General features: G+C 58.6%; 2 protein-coding genes across 5 annotated transcripts; one reads left to right on the forward strand and one right to left on the reverse strand.

Annotated features, from left to right (window-relative positions):
* The first annotated feature begins 4,327 nt into the window (after positions 1–4,327).
* On the forward strand, positions 4,328–6,557 carry CPLX3 (complexin 3). Its single transcript, XM_075504180.1, has 3 exons — positions 4,328–4,488; positions 4,840–4,927; positions 6,333–6,557. The coding sequence occupies exons 1-3, from the start codon at positions 4,328–4,330 to the stop codon at positions 6,555–6,557; spliced, it is 474 nt and encodes a 157-aa protein (XP_075360295.1).
* A 5,641-nt stretch (positions 6,558–12,198) lies between these two features.
* ULK3 (unc-51 like kinase 3) lies at positions 12,199–15,738 on the reverse strand. 4 transcript variants are annotated; one of them, XM_075505650.1, is made up of 16 exons: positions 15,597–15,738; positions 15,188–15,328; positions 14,865–14,985; positions 14,645–14,749; positions 14,415–14,558; positions 14,241–14,323; positions 13,987–14,142; positions 13,809–13,914; positions 13,657–13,697; positions 13,415–13,517; positions 13,224–13,288; positions 13,036–13,114; positions 12,905–12,945; positions 12,782–12,823; positions 12,628–12,682; positions 12,199–12,358 (listed from the first exon to the last, which is right to left on the reverse strand). In XM_075505650.1, the coding sequence occupies exons 1-16, from the start codon at positions 15,696–15,698 to the stop codon at positions 12,342–12,344; spliced, it is 1,401 nt and encodes a 466-aa protein (XP_075361765.1). In that variant the 5' UTR covers positions 15,699–15,738; the 3' UTR covers positions 12,199–12,341. The 4 variants fall into 4 exon arrangements, 3 of the variants coding, with proteins under 3 accessions (XP_075361765.1, XP_075361764.1, XP_075361766.1); XM_075505649.1 differs by having other exon boundaries at positions 12,782–12,829; XR_012776212.1 differs by having other exon boundaries at positions 12,324–12,358; positions 12,782–12,852.
* Between the last annotated feature and the right edge of the window lie 335 nt (positions 15,739–16,073).

Below are 16,073 nucleotides of genomic sequence, written 5' to 3' on the forward strand. Positions count from 1 at the left end.
TTAATAACTTCTTAATAACTGTCCTGGAGTAATAGCTACCTTCTTACAGCTAAGTATTTTACACAGAGAAGCTGATTGTGCCAGTGAGGATACCTTCACAGGATACCACACTGAGGATACCACAACATACCTTCATCGGCTGCTCTATGGAAAAAAAAAAAGATGTTTCAGCAGAGATTAATTAGTATTGAGGTTTAATCAGTTCCTGCTCTATTGCTTTTTTGCTGGTGGAGACCTCAAAGAAAGGGGGCAGATGTCCCCCACTGTGCCCAAGGCAAGAGCCACCTCACTGCTGGCAGCAGCTCCCTGCCCAGGGGATGCTCAGTTCCTGGGTCTGTTCCAGATGCCGTCATCACGGGATGGATGTCACTGTGCCTTATCCCCATGCCCGGAGCAGGCAGCTGCCCCGGCTTCGTGGCAGCGATGGGCACAGCAGGGTATCCCTGTCCCCATCCCGCTGGAGCATCCCCACCAGCAGGTGGGAAGAGCAGAGGTGACTCTGCTCCTGTGCACCCAGGGTCAGGGCTGAGCGCAGAGGTCCCTGTGTTTGCAGTGCCTGTCCCTGTCACAAGAAGTGACAATCAACCGCCAAGTGCAAGCGTGACTTCTCCCAGCAGAGAGGCTGCCTGCTTTATTTAGAAACGCCTTCTCATTTCCTCCCCTGTCGCGTCTCCAGCACACACACACGTCTTTCCAGGATTAACTCACCTACTCAGGGTCTTCAAAGGTTTAAACCTTTGTGTTCCCCTGGATTTCAGGCTGACAAGGATGAGGTTGCTGCCCTTCAGTGGCCTTATTGCTATTGCATTGCAAGTCAAGGTCACAGCGCTTCCCCTCCCCTGTACAATCTATGGGATAACTCCAAGAACCATCCACTCCAGGAAATCCTGGCCATTTCTGGTCCCCTTCAGGGATCTCTGGAGCATCCTATGAAACCCTGGTTGAGGGGAGAGCTTCCAGGTGTGGCTTTGGAGCCGGTTCTCCCATTACCTGGAAAGAAGAGCTGAAATGATCCCTCTCACCATGGCAAAGGGAATGGAACTGCTTGCATCCTATTCAAATCAGATGTCAATGCTGAGAGAGGATCCTCTTAACTTCCACCAGCTTGTCTGAGGCTGGCTGCTACTGGAGGACGTTTCATCTCCTTCCCGTCTAATCCACGGAGATGTGTGATATAGCTTAAGCTAATATAATAGGTCATGCAAGGATTTACATCTCATTACTGCAGGTTAGAGTCCTGGGAGGAGGATGAGTCATTCTTACTTGAATATATTTCAGGGATAAGGAATAGTTCAGCTGCCCAAAGAAAAGCAAATGGGAAATCAACCACCTTGAAGCATTGCCGTGGGCTTGATCACCTCTGCACCCTCTGAGTTCCCTCTCTCTTCCACCTCCAGATGGGACACTGGCCTCCCTGGAAAGAGCATGGCCCAAAGAGCCAAAGGGATGGGAGAGCTGCCAGCAGCTGTGAGACCTTGCTGGAGGTCCTTTCCTTTGCCTTTTGCTCCATCCCTAAAAACCAGTTCCCCAACCACCCTGGGCTGCAAGAGGCTGCAAAGAACAACCTCATGGTCCCCCTCCGTGGGGCACGTCCATCTCCTGGTGAGGTAGCATCCCTGCCACAAGTGACTGAGTCCCAGCCGCTGCTGGTAATCACATGCTAATTTTCACCTAGCTGCTTTGGCCAAGCATTTCTACTCATCAAGAGCTGTTTTCTCTTAGTTTCTCAGACAGGGAGGCTACATGGTAGCTGACCCATCTAACCCAGCTGGAAAAAATCGGTCCTGACTTCAAGTCTCTTACTGTTAGTGAATGCTTAGATAGAAATCCAGACTGAACAAGCTCCTAGGACCAGCCACATCAGAAGTCTGCTCTGGACTGACCCAAAGCTCAAACCTGCCCGGCATCCAAGGCCAAAGCAGCTCTGGGACACAAGCAGGGATGCTTTTCCTCCTCTCTGCCCCTCTTTTCATCCAGTTCTTCTCTGACTGACAGCCAAAACTTGAACACACTGTTGGCGATGGGAGGTCTGCAGAGTGCCTGGGGCTCTCAGCCTATTTCTAAGCAGGCTGTGAAAGCTCATTGTGGGTTAAAATTCATTTTCCATGGGCTGTCCATGGGAAAATGCTTAGAGGGTCTGCAGATCGGTGTGAAAAGTGAAAATAATCACTGCAAACATTTGGTAGGAGTCGTGAGCAGCCAGCTCAGGGTTGGCTCAGGGCAGACAGCAGCCACAGGGGCATCTGAGTGGTGGTGAGATGCTGTGGGTGATGCTGAGCTGTGACAAATGGTGCCTCGGACAGGTCTCTCTCAGCCTCATGGCTGTGTGGAAAGGCAATTTGCACGTTCAGATGAATGCAGGGGAACTGCTGGCATCATTCAGGGGGCTCTGCTCTGCCAGGATTTAGCCGTAGCCCCAGAGAGCCTTCACTGGGACAAATTCCCTTTTCTCACTTCCAAAAGTGGGCTCTGATCCATAACAGCAGTGGTCACTGCCTAACTGCTGATCCGATTATTATCCAAGAAAAATACTTTTTTTTTTTTTTAATTTTCCTTTTAAGACAAATTTTTGCCTGGCGCTACCTTGGACAAGGGGGAAAGGGAGAAGGTGGGACGATTCCCCCTCCCTCTTTCACTTTATCGCTTCACAGCTGTTCCATCATTTTAATCTGCAGAGATTGTCTTTAAATTTCGGAAATGAAATGATTTCCCGCAAGCCGGGATTGGGGTTTGGATCCACGCTCATTTTTCATGAGCAGAGAAGAAAAAGGGAGAAATGTATGTTAAAGCCAGGCTGGCCATCTGGAAGGGAGGTGCATTTCTGTTGCCATTAATTGCTCACTCCCGAAGGCCCACGAGATGGCTGCAGTCAAAGGAAATAGCAGGAGTGGGAGTGGGAGTGGGGTAGGATGGGATACAGGAGAGCTGGAGGGGCCGAGGGAATTACGCAAGGAAATCAATGCCTGCTCTGTCCTCGGCCTCCTGATTTAGGTGACCGATGAACACGTGGGTCCCTGGGCCAGCTCTGGTACATCAGCGAGGCAGTGCTTGTGGGGATTGATAGCAGCTTTTATTAGGATTAATTAATATCATTAATACCACTAGGAAAGAGAGGAACAAGCTTTTGGCCATGACGGCCCTTCGATCTGCGAGCAAACAACAGTTGCGACTCGTGTGTGGTACATAGGGCTTTTACAGAGCGCTAAATCCCGGCTCTTCCTCCAGCCAGACCCAAAGCATGGGGAATAGAGTGGAAAAAAGGTGTTTCTGTGGGCTTGCTCCGCCGCAGCCCCTCGATGGGATAAGACAGCCAGGCATCATGGCTAGCTGTCCCCGAACAGGAGGAGACGAGGGCACGGCGCCCGGGAGGGTCGGGCAGGGCTCACGGCAGCCCCCACCATCCATCCCTCCCCCGTGCCCCGGGGCCGGCAGTGCGGGCTGCCGCCGGGAGCCGCTGCCTGCGGGGCTGGGGGCTCCGGGGCCCCTTCCCCGCCGGAGTTTGCCCCGGGGGGTGGCGGGACCCTCGTGCCCCCGGAGCGGGTTGGGGTGGCGGCGGCTCCGCCTCTCTGCCGGGCGGCGGGGGGCGGCGGGGGCGGCGGGGGCCGGGCGGGAGGCGGTGCCGCCGCCCGCCGCGCACACACCGGAGCTGTCCGCGCCCCGGTGCTGCAGCGCCGGCCGCTCCGCGCCGCTCGGGCTCCGCTCCCCGGTCAGCCCGGCCCCGCCATGGGCGGCGGGGCGGCGCGGCCCCGCTGATCCCCGGCAGCCCCGACAGCCCGGCTCCCGGCCCCCGGGAACCGGGCTCCACAGCATCCCGGGAGCTCACCTCCGCAGCGTCCCGGCTCCTCGATAACCCGGTACTCCGGCATCCCGGGAGCTCGGCTCCGCTGCACGCCGGCATCCCGGGAACTCGATACTCCGGCGCCTCGGGAACTCACCTCCACGGCATCCCGGCTCCCCGGGAACTCGGTACTCCGGCGTCCCGGGAACTCGGCTCCACTGACCCCGGCTCCTCAATAACCCGGTACTCCGGCTCCCCGGGAACTCGTACCCGCAGCACCCCAGCTTCCCAGCAACTCCCTACTCCTGGCACCCCAGCACCGAGCATACCTCAGCTCCCCGGCACTCCGGCGCACTCTTAGCCCGGTACCCCGGGCTCCCCCATAACTCAGCAACCCCATCTTCCCCGCTCCTCCATACCCCAGAACCCCATCTCCCCACTAACCCCGGATCTCCCAGCACCCCAGCTCCACAGTAACTCCACACCCCGGCTCCAGGGTCCTCGTGCTCCCCCAGCCCCCGGGCTCCCCAGCCCCCCAGGACTGCGACCATGGCGTTCATGGTGAAGAGCATGGTGGGAGGGCAGCTGAAGAACCTGACAGGCGGCCTGGGCGGTGAGGAGAAGAGCGAGGGTGAGAAGTCTCCGGCCGAGGCGCAGGGCATGACCCGCGAGGAGTATGAGGAATATCAGCGGCAGCTGGTGGAAGAGAAGTAAGTGCGACCGGCACTGGGTACTGGGGTGGGCTGGAACCCCGGGGTCCGGTGGGGGACGGGGCAGTCCCTCTGCAGCCCCCTGTCCCATGCATGGGTGGATGGGGGGACACAGCGCTGGGGGCAGCGGGGCCATGAGGGAGTTTAATGAACACCCTAATCCCTTAATCCGCTTCCTTGCCCGTGAGATGGGATTGTTTTCTCCTTTCAGACTGCCCTGGGGGGAGGAAATTGTGGGGAACCGGGACTTTGCAGAGGACATGGGGGGTAGCCAGGTTGGGGGGGATAGAGATGCTCAAACCCAGGGACTGGGGGCAGCAGCTGCTGGTAACTGCCCTGTATGGTTCGCAGGATGGAGAGAGATGCCCAGTTTGCCCAGCGCAAGGCGGAGAGGGCCACGTTCAGGTCCCACTTCCGAGACAAGTACAGGCTCCCCAAGGTACGGCCATGCCGGGCATGGGGGGAGGCACACAGGGAGCCAAGCCCCAGAGCAACCCTCATGGGGGGCTTGGTGGATGGCACCATGGAGGGACAGACAACACCCCTGCTCTGCAAGGAGGGGAAGGAGCACTGGACCCCCTTGGCTGGGTGGGTTTTTGAACTACAAAGCCCAAGTGCAAACCAGTTCCCCTAAAAAGCATCCTTCCACCCAAATCTTGGTCCTTTCCCATCAGACCAGATCACCACAAGCCACCAGCCCCAAACAGTGGGACCCCCGACACACACCCTCTGCCCTGCTTGGTCCCTCTCTTCCTCTCTTTTATCCCCTAACCCCAGCTGGACGAGGGAAAGCCACCTTCACCCCGGACTCTCAGCCCCGCAGCCAGGAGCAGAGCCGGAGTTACACCTTCCCAGCTGGATTAGCCAGCTCCTCTCCCCGGATTATTTGGCAAAGATTTCCCAGCTAAACTCCTATTTTGGAATTTCTGCCCGATGAATGATTCACTAGAAACAATTTAATCAAGGGATAATTCAGCCATTCTTGGAATTGCCACAAGCTCTTCTCCCCCCAAACCCACCCTTTATTCAGCAAAAGTCTCTCGGTGGTGAATACTCTAAATTGGAGCCGGGCTAATTTTAGTTCAGAAAGGTCAGCTAAGCCAAGTGATATTGTTCAGATTGTTTGATATTGTTCAGCCAGCCTGGATGCACACGCCACTGCTTCTCACACCCCTTTTATTGCCAGGAAATAAACAGCTGGAGAATTTATTTTTCCCCTGCCAACAGCGAGAAAAGGCAGAAAAAGAAGAGATGGAGATTTTTTCTTCAGGGGAAACAGGGATTTGTTCAGATCTGCCCCCCCCCGATCCTTTTGCTGCTTTCTCATGCTTGAGATGTCCCTTTTAATCTTTCGACAAGTTTCTTCTGCTCATTACTCATCCCGCTTGGCAGCAGGGCTGCCTCTTGCAAAGTCTCCCTGTGGCTCTCCAGCGCAGAGCTGACCCCCATCTCCGGTGGGCGCAGTCATTAAGCATGCGTGTAGCTTAATTGGGTGCCTAAGCCTCCCCAGCCACTCCAATGCAAGTTGAAAGCCAATTTATACTGATGCTGGCACACTCAGGTTATCATCTCAGCTCTTGCTGTGTCTCTTGGTGTGTGCCTGGGCTCTGCTCAGCCATGTCCCCTCTGGGTCAGCAGTGATGGAGCTTATGGGCACCATCCTACCCGCAGCACAAGGATGACTGTGAGCCCCAGGGACCAACACACATGGACCTTAAAATGGGGAGACAGCCCAAAGCCCTTGCAGACACCGCTGTGAACCTTGCACGTGCCTTTAGTGCCTCCAGAAGCTCCCCTTCCCACCCGCAGTATCCCACACGTGACTTTCTCCTGGCCCATTTCAGAACGAAACAGATGACAACCAGATCCAGCTGGTGGGAGGCGACGTGGAGCTGCCCAAAGAGCTGGCCAAGATGATCGAGCAGGACAACGAGGAGGAGGAAGAGAAGAACTCGGTTATCGGCCAGCTCAGCAACATCCAGAACCTGGACCTTGATTCCTTGAAAGACAAAGCTTCGGCCACGCTAGAGGACCTGAAGCAATCGGCTGAGAAATGCGCCGTGATGTGACCCAGCTGAACCCCCCCTCCCCGTCAACATGACGGTGGGGGAGAAGGGAGGGGACGCAGCGAAGGGTCTGGCGGTGGCTGTTGCCTGCAGCGGGGACCCCACTGATGTTGTCACCCTTGCCTTGTGTGAGTCGGGTCCTCCTTCTGAGCCATGTGAAGCCTCAAGTCCCTTGACCCAGATGCCCTTGATGTGTGGTTTTTGTTTTGTTCTCCGGTCTGAGGTTAGAGCAAAGAGCCAGCATGTCCCCCCCGTACCCCAACGCCTTCTCCTGTGCCCGTGGCAGTGGGTGTCTTTAGCGAGAGCTGGGGGGTTTGCATGGAAGGAAAACTCTGAGTGACCTTGGAGTGTTATTGAACCACATCAGCATGGGAAGGCAAAGGCTTTCCAGCAGACTGGTGGCCATATGCCATGTCTCTGCCTACACATTTTGACCAAGCCTCCTAGAAATGACAGGGAGGCTCCGATTTGCTTTGCCAGGACAAGGCACAATGCGAAATGCGCCCCCCCCCCCCCCCCCCCCCATCCCATACCCATCACACGAGAAGTAGCACCCCATCCGTGCAAGAAATACCAACCACTTTGCCCTTGAGGGACCCTCTCAAAGGAGTCAGCTGGGAAGGACCTGCTGTATGATCCCATTTAGCCCAGTGGGAAGGGGGATGTTGAGGACCAGAGGGCTGAAGCCTGAATTCATGTCAGAGAGGAACCAAACCCCTCCCCGGTGCTCATCTGAACCCACACCAGACCTTCCCTGGAGCGGTGGTGGCACACCCTCCCTCTCCCGGGGTGGGATCCACTCGTGTCCTTGTTCCTTCCAGGAGAAGAACAAAGTGATAAGGGAAAACCTCCTCCTCCTCTGTCGTGCCGTAGTTGTGCGCTGTGCTCAGTTGGGTGTCTCTCCACCTCCTATGCTGTCCCCGTGCCATGGTACTGTTATAACCGGTGGAATAAATACCAGGAGATGTCTATGCATTTATTTCTCTCCTCGAGCAGTGCTTTCCTGATAAAGGTGTTGGGGTGCCCCAAGGTACGAGGGGTGTAGAGAGATCAAGCACATCCCCTTTACAGGGCAGGAGCGAGCAGTGATGGGAGCTCAAGGGAGAAGTCTCTTGTGGCATCATCCAGAAGAAAGCATCACGCCTGGTTGTGGTCGGGTGTTTTGCCATGTTTCATACTGAAGGGATGCTACGAGCAGCTCTTTGTCAGCAGCCGAGTTTAAAAGCAAGCAAAACCCCCAGATTTCACAGATTTTTGGCTATTTTAGTAAAAAAGCCTTCAGATCACTCACCAGCTCCCCGCCTCAGTCTCATGGGCACTGCGGGATGTCCACAGTGCTGCTCCGAGCAAGGACATGTCTCTGCAGGGAAGAGACCATGATAAGTACAGGTGCGACTTCAAGCTGGAGCAGCTCTGGCCTGTTGGCATCCTGGCAGGTGGTGGGCTCTTGCAGCGAGGCTTCCTGGAAAGAGCTGGCACAGGCTGGGAATTTATTGCTTCAAATCCCAACGGAGCGGATTAACTGCAATTTGCTTTTGCGGGGGGTAGGTCAGCCAGGAAATGCAGGGGAGGGTGCTGGGAAACTGGTGGTATTATTATTATTATTATTATTATTACAGCATGGATGCGGGCTTCTGGGCTGAGCAAAGCTCCCTGGTATGGCCAGGAGATTGCTTTCTACCCCCAGTGCCCTGGTAATACCGTGCTGGGGCCAGGGAGTCCTGAAAAACTCCTGATATCCTCCAAAGTCAGAGTTTGTCTCACCTCTGAGAAGAAATCAGCCGCCGCTTTGGCTGACAGGACGGACAGACAGAGGCAGCTCAGCCACCTGGCCGCAGCTCAGGCGTGATGCTCTGCCCATGGGGACACACATCATTGCAACCCTCCAGCCCCACAGACCGGGCTGCTCTCCAGCCCCACAGGGACCCACCAGCAGCTCGAGGGACATCTGCCCCAGGCAGAGCCCTAACCCAGCCCCACATGGTGCTGGAGGCTGGCGAGAAAGGAGGGGGAAGATTGGCAGAAGCAGCTTTAGCTTTGAAAGGAGATCATACCTGATGAGGATCAACCCAAGCCCATCTAATCCCCCACCAGGAAAGGGATAGCAGAGAGCAGGCACTGACCATGCCAAGCCCTCCAGCCGGGCTCGGCTTTTAAATCCCCGGCTGATGGCAAGGCTTGATCAATAAAACATCCCGCAGGTGAGCTGGATCCCCACCGGAGCAGAGGGAGGCAGACGGGGCTGGGGGATGCAGCCCTTTGCTTCATCCCCACCCGTAACCAGTGTAACCCCACCAGGACACAGCCTGGACCCTCTCCCCCACCTGTTATTTTGCCCCCCTTCCCCATTCCCCCAGCCGTGGACCTTCGGCTCTGCTCCGTGCTTGCTCCCGGCCCACGTGCCGCCACGCAAAGGCCGCGTGAAGCTCAGCGGGTTTATTTTAGGAGGCACCATGACCCCCAGGCATGTGAGAAGCAAGCAGCACGCGCTCTCCCGCTCAGCTCCGCGACGTGTTAAGCCTCAGTAAAGCATTCCCGGCAAAGCAGCGTGAGCTCTGAGGATGCTCCAGGCCCACAGCCCTGCTCCCATCGCTGGCCCGGTGCCCAAACTGGGGAGGAGAGTTTGGGATGGGGCGAGCAGGGGCAGGCAGCCTTCCTCCTGCCTGTCCCCTGCCCATCAAGAGATGCATCCCATTTGCCAGCATTCCCCACTGCTGGGTCCCCGAGCATCCCTGCAGCCGAGCATCCCGGCTGCCTGCATGCCATATGACCGCTCCGGGCATCAACACACGGGCTAAAAAACGTAAAGCAAGGAATTAGTGTGGATTAAAGCAGAAAATCTATTTTTTTCTCTTCTACACTATAAACCCCTATATAATTCCCTAACCTATGGGACCGAGTTTGGGGTGGTTTTGTCTGAGCAAGCCCTTATCGGGCGCTGGAGGATCTCTGCTGGCAGCTGAGCTTAGAAATAAATGCTGCGCGGGCAGGCAGAGCTCCTACCCTCCTGCAGCAGATGTGGAGCAACCCCTCGTCATACAGCCGCAGGATCAGGCCTCCTTTCTGCTGGTGAGCGCGGGATGATGCGAGTGGTTTCCTCAATGGCCAAAACATTAAATGAGCAATCGTTAAAGCGCCAAAACAAATGAACCACCATCAAAGGATGGGGGATCTCCGCTGAACGCTTCATTCTTCTTTTGGCAGGCAATTAAGTCTCCCTGCGAGCTGCTGCGGGAAGGGATGGCCCCATCTATCCCACTGCAGCATCGCTGCACTGCTGGTCCAGATACTGGGATTAATCTGGATTAAAGAGCATGGAGGAGAGCCCAGGATTGGCTCCACACACTGACCCAGCTTTCCCCAGCCCTCTCTTTATAAGCGTTTGAACTCCTATCACCTAGTAACCCACGGGCTGGTACAAGGAGGGTGATAAACCCATCCGCCGCCCCTGTGTCCCTCTCTGGGTGACAATCCAGACCCAAGAGCCGCCCCGTGAGCGATGCACGGGAGGCTCCGGGTGGGAAGAGCCCTTTGCAAGGGCTGGATGGCACGAGCAGGCAGGACCGCTTCGGCACGCACCCCCACCGGGCTTTGCTGTGACACCGACGGGAGAAGGCGGCTGGACTACGGCAGCGCTCGCTCCTCCCCACTGCAGCCGAAGCCATGCCAAGCGACAGAGGCCACCACTAGAGCCGGCCCCACGCTGCTGGGCTGGGGACTGCTCGCTTCGTGCCTCCTTCCCTTCAGCCTGGGCAGTGACGTTTGGGCAGCGCTTTGCAAGCCCTGACGCAGAAGAGACTCGCATCCACCCCGACACGAAGCCAAGGCATCCTGAGCTCCGTCACCCCCGGGGAAGCGGCTGGAGCCTCTCCCTACTTCAAAAGGCTCCGGATTCAGTCGCAGCTTCGGCGGAGCGTAAAGGCAGATGCGATTACCCGTGCCGGCTGCCGCAGCCAGCCGGTTCAGCCATCCCCAGCGGCTCTGCGCTAGCCACAGGCCGGGGGAGGGCAGAGGGTTTGAAAGCTCTTTAAAGCCTCAGGATATAATCTCTGCTCAGAATAATAAAAAAGACATAAAAATGCCTTGCCACATCTGCCCAGGAAGCTCTCCGACAGCTTGGGCACGGAGCAGCTGGCAAAGGGCTACAGGCTGGGGCTGTGGGAGGAAGAAACCACGTTATGGGGCAGCATCTGGGGCAAAGGCAGCCTCGGGAGGAGCTGTGCTGGGGTCACGGCTCAGACCATCCCCTGGGGCCCCCCAAAAATCACCCCATCATTTGCTCCAGCCCCTCTGCCTTTCCCCCACACCTCCCTGCCCAGCCCAGCCATTCCTCACCCACCATAAAAATCTATTGGGAAAAATGTGTTTTTACGTAATCTTTCATGTTGTTCTGCTCGATGTTTTACACACACAGAAATGAAAAAAAATCTGAAGCGAAAACAAGGTCAAACCTTGTTTCGGCTGCCTCATGTCCCCAGGGAGGCTGGGGAGGTAGCACACTTCCAGCCAGCGCTGGCTGGAGGAGAGGAGGGGGGACCCCCCGGATCTGGTCCTGGGCAGGGGGACAGGGATGAGGGGTCCCCAGCCCTTCCCGATGGCTCCAGGCACCCTGGGCTGGCTCTTGGTCCTGGGCTCAGCTGGAGACCCCTCTTGGGTCTTAAAGCACAAACCTGAGACTAGAGTAATTGGAGAAAACAAGTGTTTAATAAAGACAATAAATTACATTCCCTTGAAATACAGTAGATTTTGAGAAAAGTCCCTTGCTTTGCAGGACAGGCGGACCTCACCACCCCGGATAAGTGACTTCTGCAGGGCTGAGAGGGCTCCCAGGAATATAATTTGGATATTCAGGTTGTCAGAGCCCTGAGGAGCAGAGCAGGCAGGACGCCCAGGCTCTGCCTTTGGGGAGGTATTGCTGTTTGCAGCTGTGCGACTCTGTCCCTGAAGGTGATTGATTTCTGCTCATCTGTTTTATTCGACGACCATACCCGCGGAGGAGCATGCACAATCAATTAGTCCCCGCTGAGCACCGGTAACCTCATGACACAAATGATGAACGCAGACAGTACCTGCCAGACTCCAGTGCAGGCAAGTTTAGGAAGCAAAAGCCTCGACCCCGATGCTCCAGCAGCGAGAGGGAGGTAGGGCTGGGCTGGGACAGTGCAATTGGGTGCTCAAGGCTGGGCGAGCAGCGGTGGGTGCAGAGAGGTAGTTACTGGGTGAGAAAGGCACAGCAGAGGGCAGGTGCAGGCAGCGTCCCTGACCCCCTGCCTGCTGCCATCACCAACAGCCTGGAGCTACCAGTGTGGTTTTGTGGGTCTGGGCTGTGCATACGCTCAGGGCTCCCCCAGAAGAATTTGGGAGGTGGAAGAAACATCCAGCCGAAAAGGCAAGACGTACGCGAGTGGCAGGGGGGATATTGTGCCGGAGCCTGGTGCCAGGATAAAAATACCCAGCCCGTTGCAGCCAGCAGAGGGAATTAGAGTGGAATAACCCGCCCGCCGTGGTCAGGGGAGGCTGCAGCAGCAGACGGTCGAGGCAGGGCTGGGAGGGAACTCCACCTGTCGGGAAATGAGTTGACGCCAGCGCCCGGGCAGAGGGGCAGATGGCCCTGCGGACCCATCTGTGGGACGTTCTGGGGATGGGAGGGCAAGGGTGAGCCCCCGAGGAAGTTACCCCAAAGCGGTCGGGATGAAAACCTCATCTTTCCTCCACCCTGCCGACGGCATCTCTTTGCATGGCAGTGCCGGGGCGGTGAGCAGCATCCCGCCGGCCGGCTCCTGGGCATCACTGCAAGGTGCAGGCTGTGCCGGGGGGGACAGAGGGCACTCACTTGGCTGCACACACCATCACCCAGCCCGGGTGGGCTCCCGGGCATGGATGACCCCATGCTGGGGGGAGAGGAGGGTGTGCGGGATCAGGATTACCCACGGGCAGGAATATCCCCATGGCTGCGCCAGCTGTAGGGATAGTCCCCACCACAGGACTACAGCCATGAGGGGGGACACTTCCCCAGGCCCTTTTCACCAAGCCCCCTCCAAAGGGATGAGAGGGGACGGAGATGGGGACTCACTGCTCCGGACGGGCTCTGCCAGCGCCTCCTTGCCCATGGACTGTGCCTCCCGCATCTGCCAGGGGGAGAGGAGTCTTTTCCAGCCTCTAAACCGCCCCCAAGCATGCTCCAGAGCCCCCCCAGGCGTGCTCCAGAGGCCCCCAAGGAGCCGTACCTTCATCTGATCTTTCAGGTACTCGGCTCGGGCCATCAGGGTCTGGATCTGGAGGAGAGAGAGGAAAGTCCCTTCAAAGCCATGCCAACAGGGACACGCTGCTGCCTGACGGCTGGCACTCACCTCCGCATGGAGCAGCTCCCGTCGCCTCCCCGCAGGCTCCGCTGCAGAGGGAAGAAGGATGCGCCGTCAGATCAGCCACGGGCGCAGGATCCGTCCCCTGCCCCGCAGCACCCGCCACAGCCACAACTCACCGGCCAGGAGGAGCAGCAGCTCTCCCAGGCTCTGCTGGTAGAGCTCCAGGGTGTCACCGTCATCCTTGCCTTCCTCCTCCTGCAAGAGATCCCAGAGGCCGGGCTGCAGCCGGGGGGATACACCGGCTCCCATTTGCTCTTTTCCCTTCCACTCGAGGGGAGAGGGGACCCCCAAATCCACGACTCACCTTAGCAATGGCAGCAGAAGCCATTTCCAGCGCAGCACAGAGCCGAGGCTTGTCCTTGGCCATCTCTGCAAGAGGGGACGTTGCATTGGGGAGCACCCCCGGGAGGCACCCTTCAGCCCAAAACCCACCAGGTGCCCCCTCTGCCGATGCTGGGGGGGGGGGGGGGGGAGCAGGTCCCCAAAAACTGCTACCTTTAAGGAGCTCTCTGGCTGGGTTTCCTTGCTGCAGGAGGCTCTTGCTGCTGGAGGTGACCAACGCCTTCAGCTCCTCCGCTCGAGAGATGTACTGTCCCACCTGCCCACAGCGGGGGGGAGAGGGGGTGAGGGGACCCCCACTATGGGGGACAGAGGATGGGGGCCATCTTGCCAAGCTAAGCTGGGCAGGAAAGGCGGGGGGATGCTGTCTCCCACCTCCCCAGGGGTTTTTGGCTCACCTTGGCACGGATGGCTTCTTTCCGGCGAGCATCGCTTTCATCTGGGGGGGAGAGCAACCGAACACCGGGGTGGATGGGCTGCAAACTGGCCTCCCCCAGGGTGCTGCCCCCCCCCCCCCCCCCCCCGGCACAGCCCCCCAGAGTGGACTCACAGTGCAGAGCTGGCACAAAATACTCCAGGGCTTTGCAGTAGAGGGAGAGGGCAGCGGAAGCGTCCCCCTCCTGGTCCTTCTTCACCGCCTCCACCACCAGGTTGGTCTGGGGGAAACAAGGGGTCAAGGCTCGGCCCCCCCATGTCCCCGGGGACCAGCACCCCAGTACTCCGCTCACCGCCTTGCAGAGGCTCTCAGGGCCAGGGACATGCTCCATGTCCACAAAAGGGTGGGCGAAGAAGCGCTCGAAGGAGATGCGTTTCAAAGGGTCCCTCTCCAAGAGCTGTCCTAAGAGATCCCGGCACTCCGGGGAGAGGAGGGGCCGGCTGGGCAGCTAGGGAGGGAAGGGGGCTGAGACCACCAGCCCTGCTGCAGCCCTGGCACAGGGACGGGCTGTGAGATCCCACCCGGCTCCGTCCCATCTCGCGTTACCTCAACAGCCCGGTCACTGCGGATCTTCTCCTCCAGCTCGGCAAAGGAGCGGGAGGCGAAGGGCGGCCTCCCGAAAAGTGCTTCTGCAGGAGGGAAGAGGGAGCGGTGGGGGGAGATGGAAGCGGGAAACCAGCCCTGAGCCAAGCCCCAGCGGGAACAAAAGCAAAAGCCCACCGTAAAGGATGACGCCCACCGACCACAGGTCCACCCGGGCATCGTACTGCTGGCGGCACACCATCTCGGGGGCCATGTAGAGCGGGGAGCCCCGCAGAACGTGCTTCTCATCCCACGGTGACATGTACTGTGCAAACCCAAAATCTGCAGGGGAGAGGGCAAAGAGAGCTTGTGGGAGAGGGGAAGAAGGAACTGCCACCCCGAGCCCCTCCCTGGGGACCTGCCCTGACCTGCCAGCTTCAGCTGTGGGTTCTCCGGAGTGCTCAGGAGGATGTTCTGTGGTTTGAGGTCCAGGTGCGAGATGTTGTGGTCATGGAGGAACTTCAGGGCACAGGCTGGGCGGGCAGGGGGGCATGTGGCAGGGGGGACACCACCACAGCCCTGCCCCCCAAAATCCCAGGGAAGGGTGCCCGATGGAGCTGGTGGGGGCACTGGGCAGGGTGCCCTTACCGAGCTGCTGCAGGAAGATGCGTGCCACCTTCTCAGGGAGGATCCTGCGCATGCGGATGAAGCGGGAGAGATCCCCCCCAGCACAGAACTCCATGATCAGGTAGATGTGGTCGCTGTCCCACTGCGAGGCAAAGGGGACCCCGTCACGCCACCCCAGCCAGTCCCGCCGCATATCCCACCCACGCAGGGTCCGCCTGGACCGGTTTGCCTGGTTGCTGGCACAGAGCCCCACGGATACACCCTTGGGGAGCCAGGATGGACCCCAGGACCTGAGCTGGACAGATGCTGGCTCAGTCCCCTCCCCGGGAAGCCCCCTGCCCCACCTGGAAGTCCTTGAGTTCCACGATGTGAGGGTGGCGGATGGTCTTCAGGATCTCGATCTCCGTCAGCAGGTTCTCCACCGACGCCCGGTTGAGGCTCCTCTTGCTCACGCACTTGATGGCCACCACCTCACGCGTGTCCCTCTGCCGAGGGGAGCCAGCCCTGGAGCCCCCCGAACGGCCCCACGCAAGCAGCCACCCTGGGGGTCCCTCCCCAGCCTACCAGAGGGGTCCCGGGTGGGAGGGGGGGGGAAGGAGCCCGTGGGACAGGCCCCAGGCTGGGGGCAGCAGGTCCCATACAGGGGCTATAGGGATGGTGCCCCATAGGGAGGGCTGTGAAAACGGGGGCCCCGGGGGGGAGGGGCAGATTTGGGGGGGCTGGAGGGGGTCCTCGCAGCGGGCCCGGCCCTACCTTCCTGTAGGCCTTGTAAACGGTGGCGTAGGTGCCGGTGCCGAGGCGCTCGGTGAGGATGAACTCGTCCAGGCGCGGCGGGGCCCAGCCAGCCCCGGCCATGCCCGCCCCGGCCCCGGCCCCGGCCCCGGCCCCGCTTCCGCCTTCCCGGCGCACCCCGGCCCTCGCCACGCCCCCAGCCACGCCCCGCAGGCAGGAGGAGCATGGTGTTTTGAGCACATATACATTTTATTATTAATTTTTTTTTTTTTTTACATGAAAAGATCAGACGCGGGAAAAAAAATAATACATGAGGAAGGGGGTGTAAAAACGCCGATTTGTGGATGAGGAGGCTGGGCAGCCCCTGGCCCCCCAGCACATGCTCTGCTCTGCCAGCGGAGGACGGGGACACAAAATGCAACCCCGCTCCTGGGCGGGAGGGGACAGAAAGGGGCAGCGGAAAGTCCAGTCCACAAGTAAAACCGCCTCCCGCATCGA

Source organism: Mycteria americana, chromosome 6 (genome assembly GCF_035582795.1).
Source record: "Mycteria americana isolate JAX WOST 10 ecotype Jacksonville Zoo and Gardens chromosome 6, USCA_MyAme_1.0, whole genome shotgun sequence".
Taxonomy (NCBI): Eukaryota; Metazoa; Chordata; class Aves; order Ciconiiformes; family Ciconiidae; genus Mycteria; species Mycteria americana.

Bases quoted from the DNA above. Each gene is read 5' to 3' on its own strand.
- CPLX3 (XM_075504180.1), top strand. From the start codon at position 4,328: ATGGCGTTCATGGTGAAGAGCATGGTGGGAGGGCAGCTGAAGAACCTG. The intron at 4,489-4,839 runs GTAAGTGCGACC...TATGGTTCGCAG, and splicing joins CGGCAGCTGGTGGAAGAGAA to GATGGAGAGAGATGCCCAGT. The intron at 4,928-6,332 runs GTACGGCCATGC...GGCCCATTTCAG, and splicing joins ACAAGTACAGGCTCCCCAAG to AACGAAACAGATGACAACCA.
- ULK3 (XM_075505649.1), bottom strand. From the start codon at position 15,698: ATGGCCGGGGCTGGCTGGGCCCCGCCGCGCCTGGACGAGTTCATCCTC. The intron at 14,559-14,644 runs GTCAGGGCAGGT...TCTCCCCTGCAG, and splicing joins CCCACAGCTGAAGCTGGCAG to ATTTTGGGTTTGCACAGTAC. The intron at 12,830-12,904 runs GTGAGTGCCAGC...TCTCTCCTCCAG, and splicing joins GGGAGCTGCTCCATGCGGAG to ATCCAGACCCTGATGGCCCG.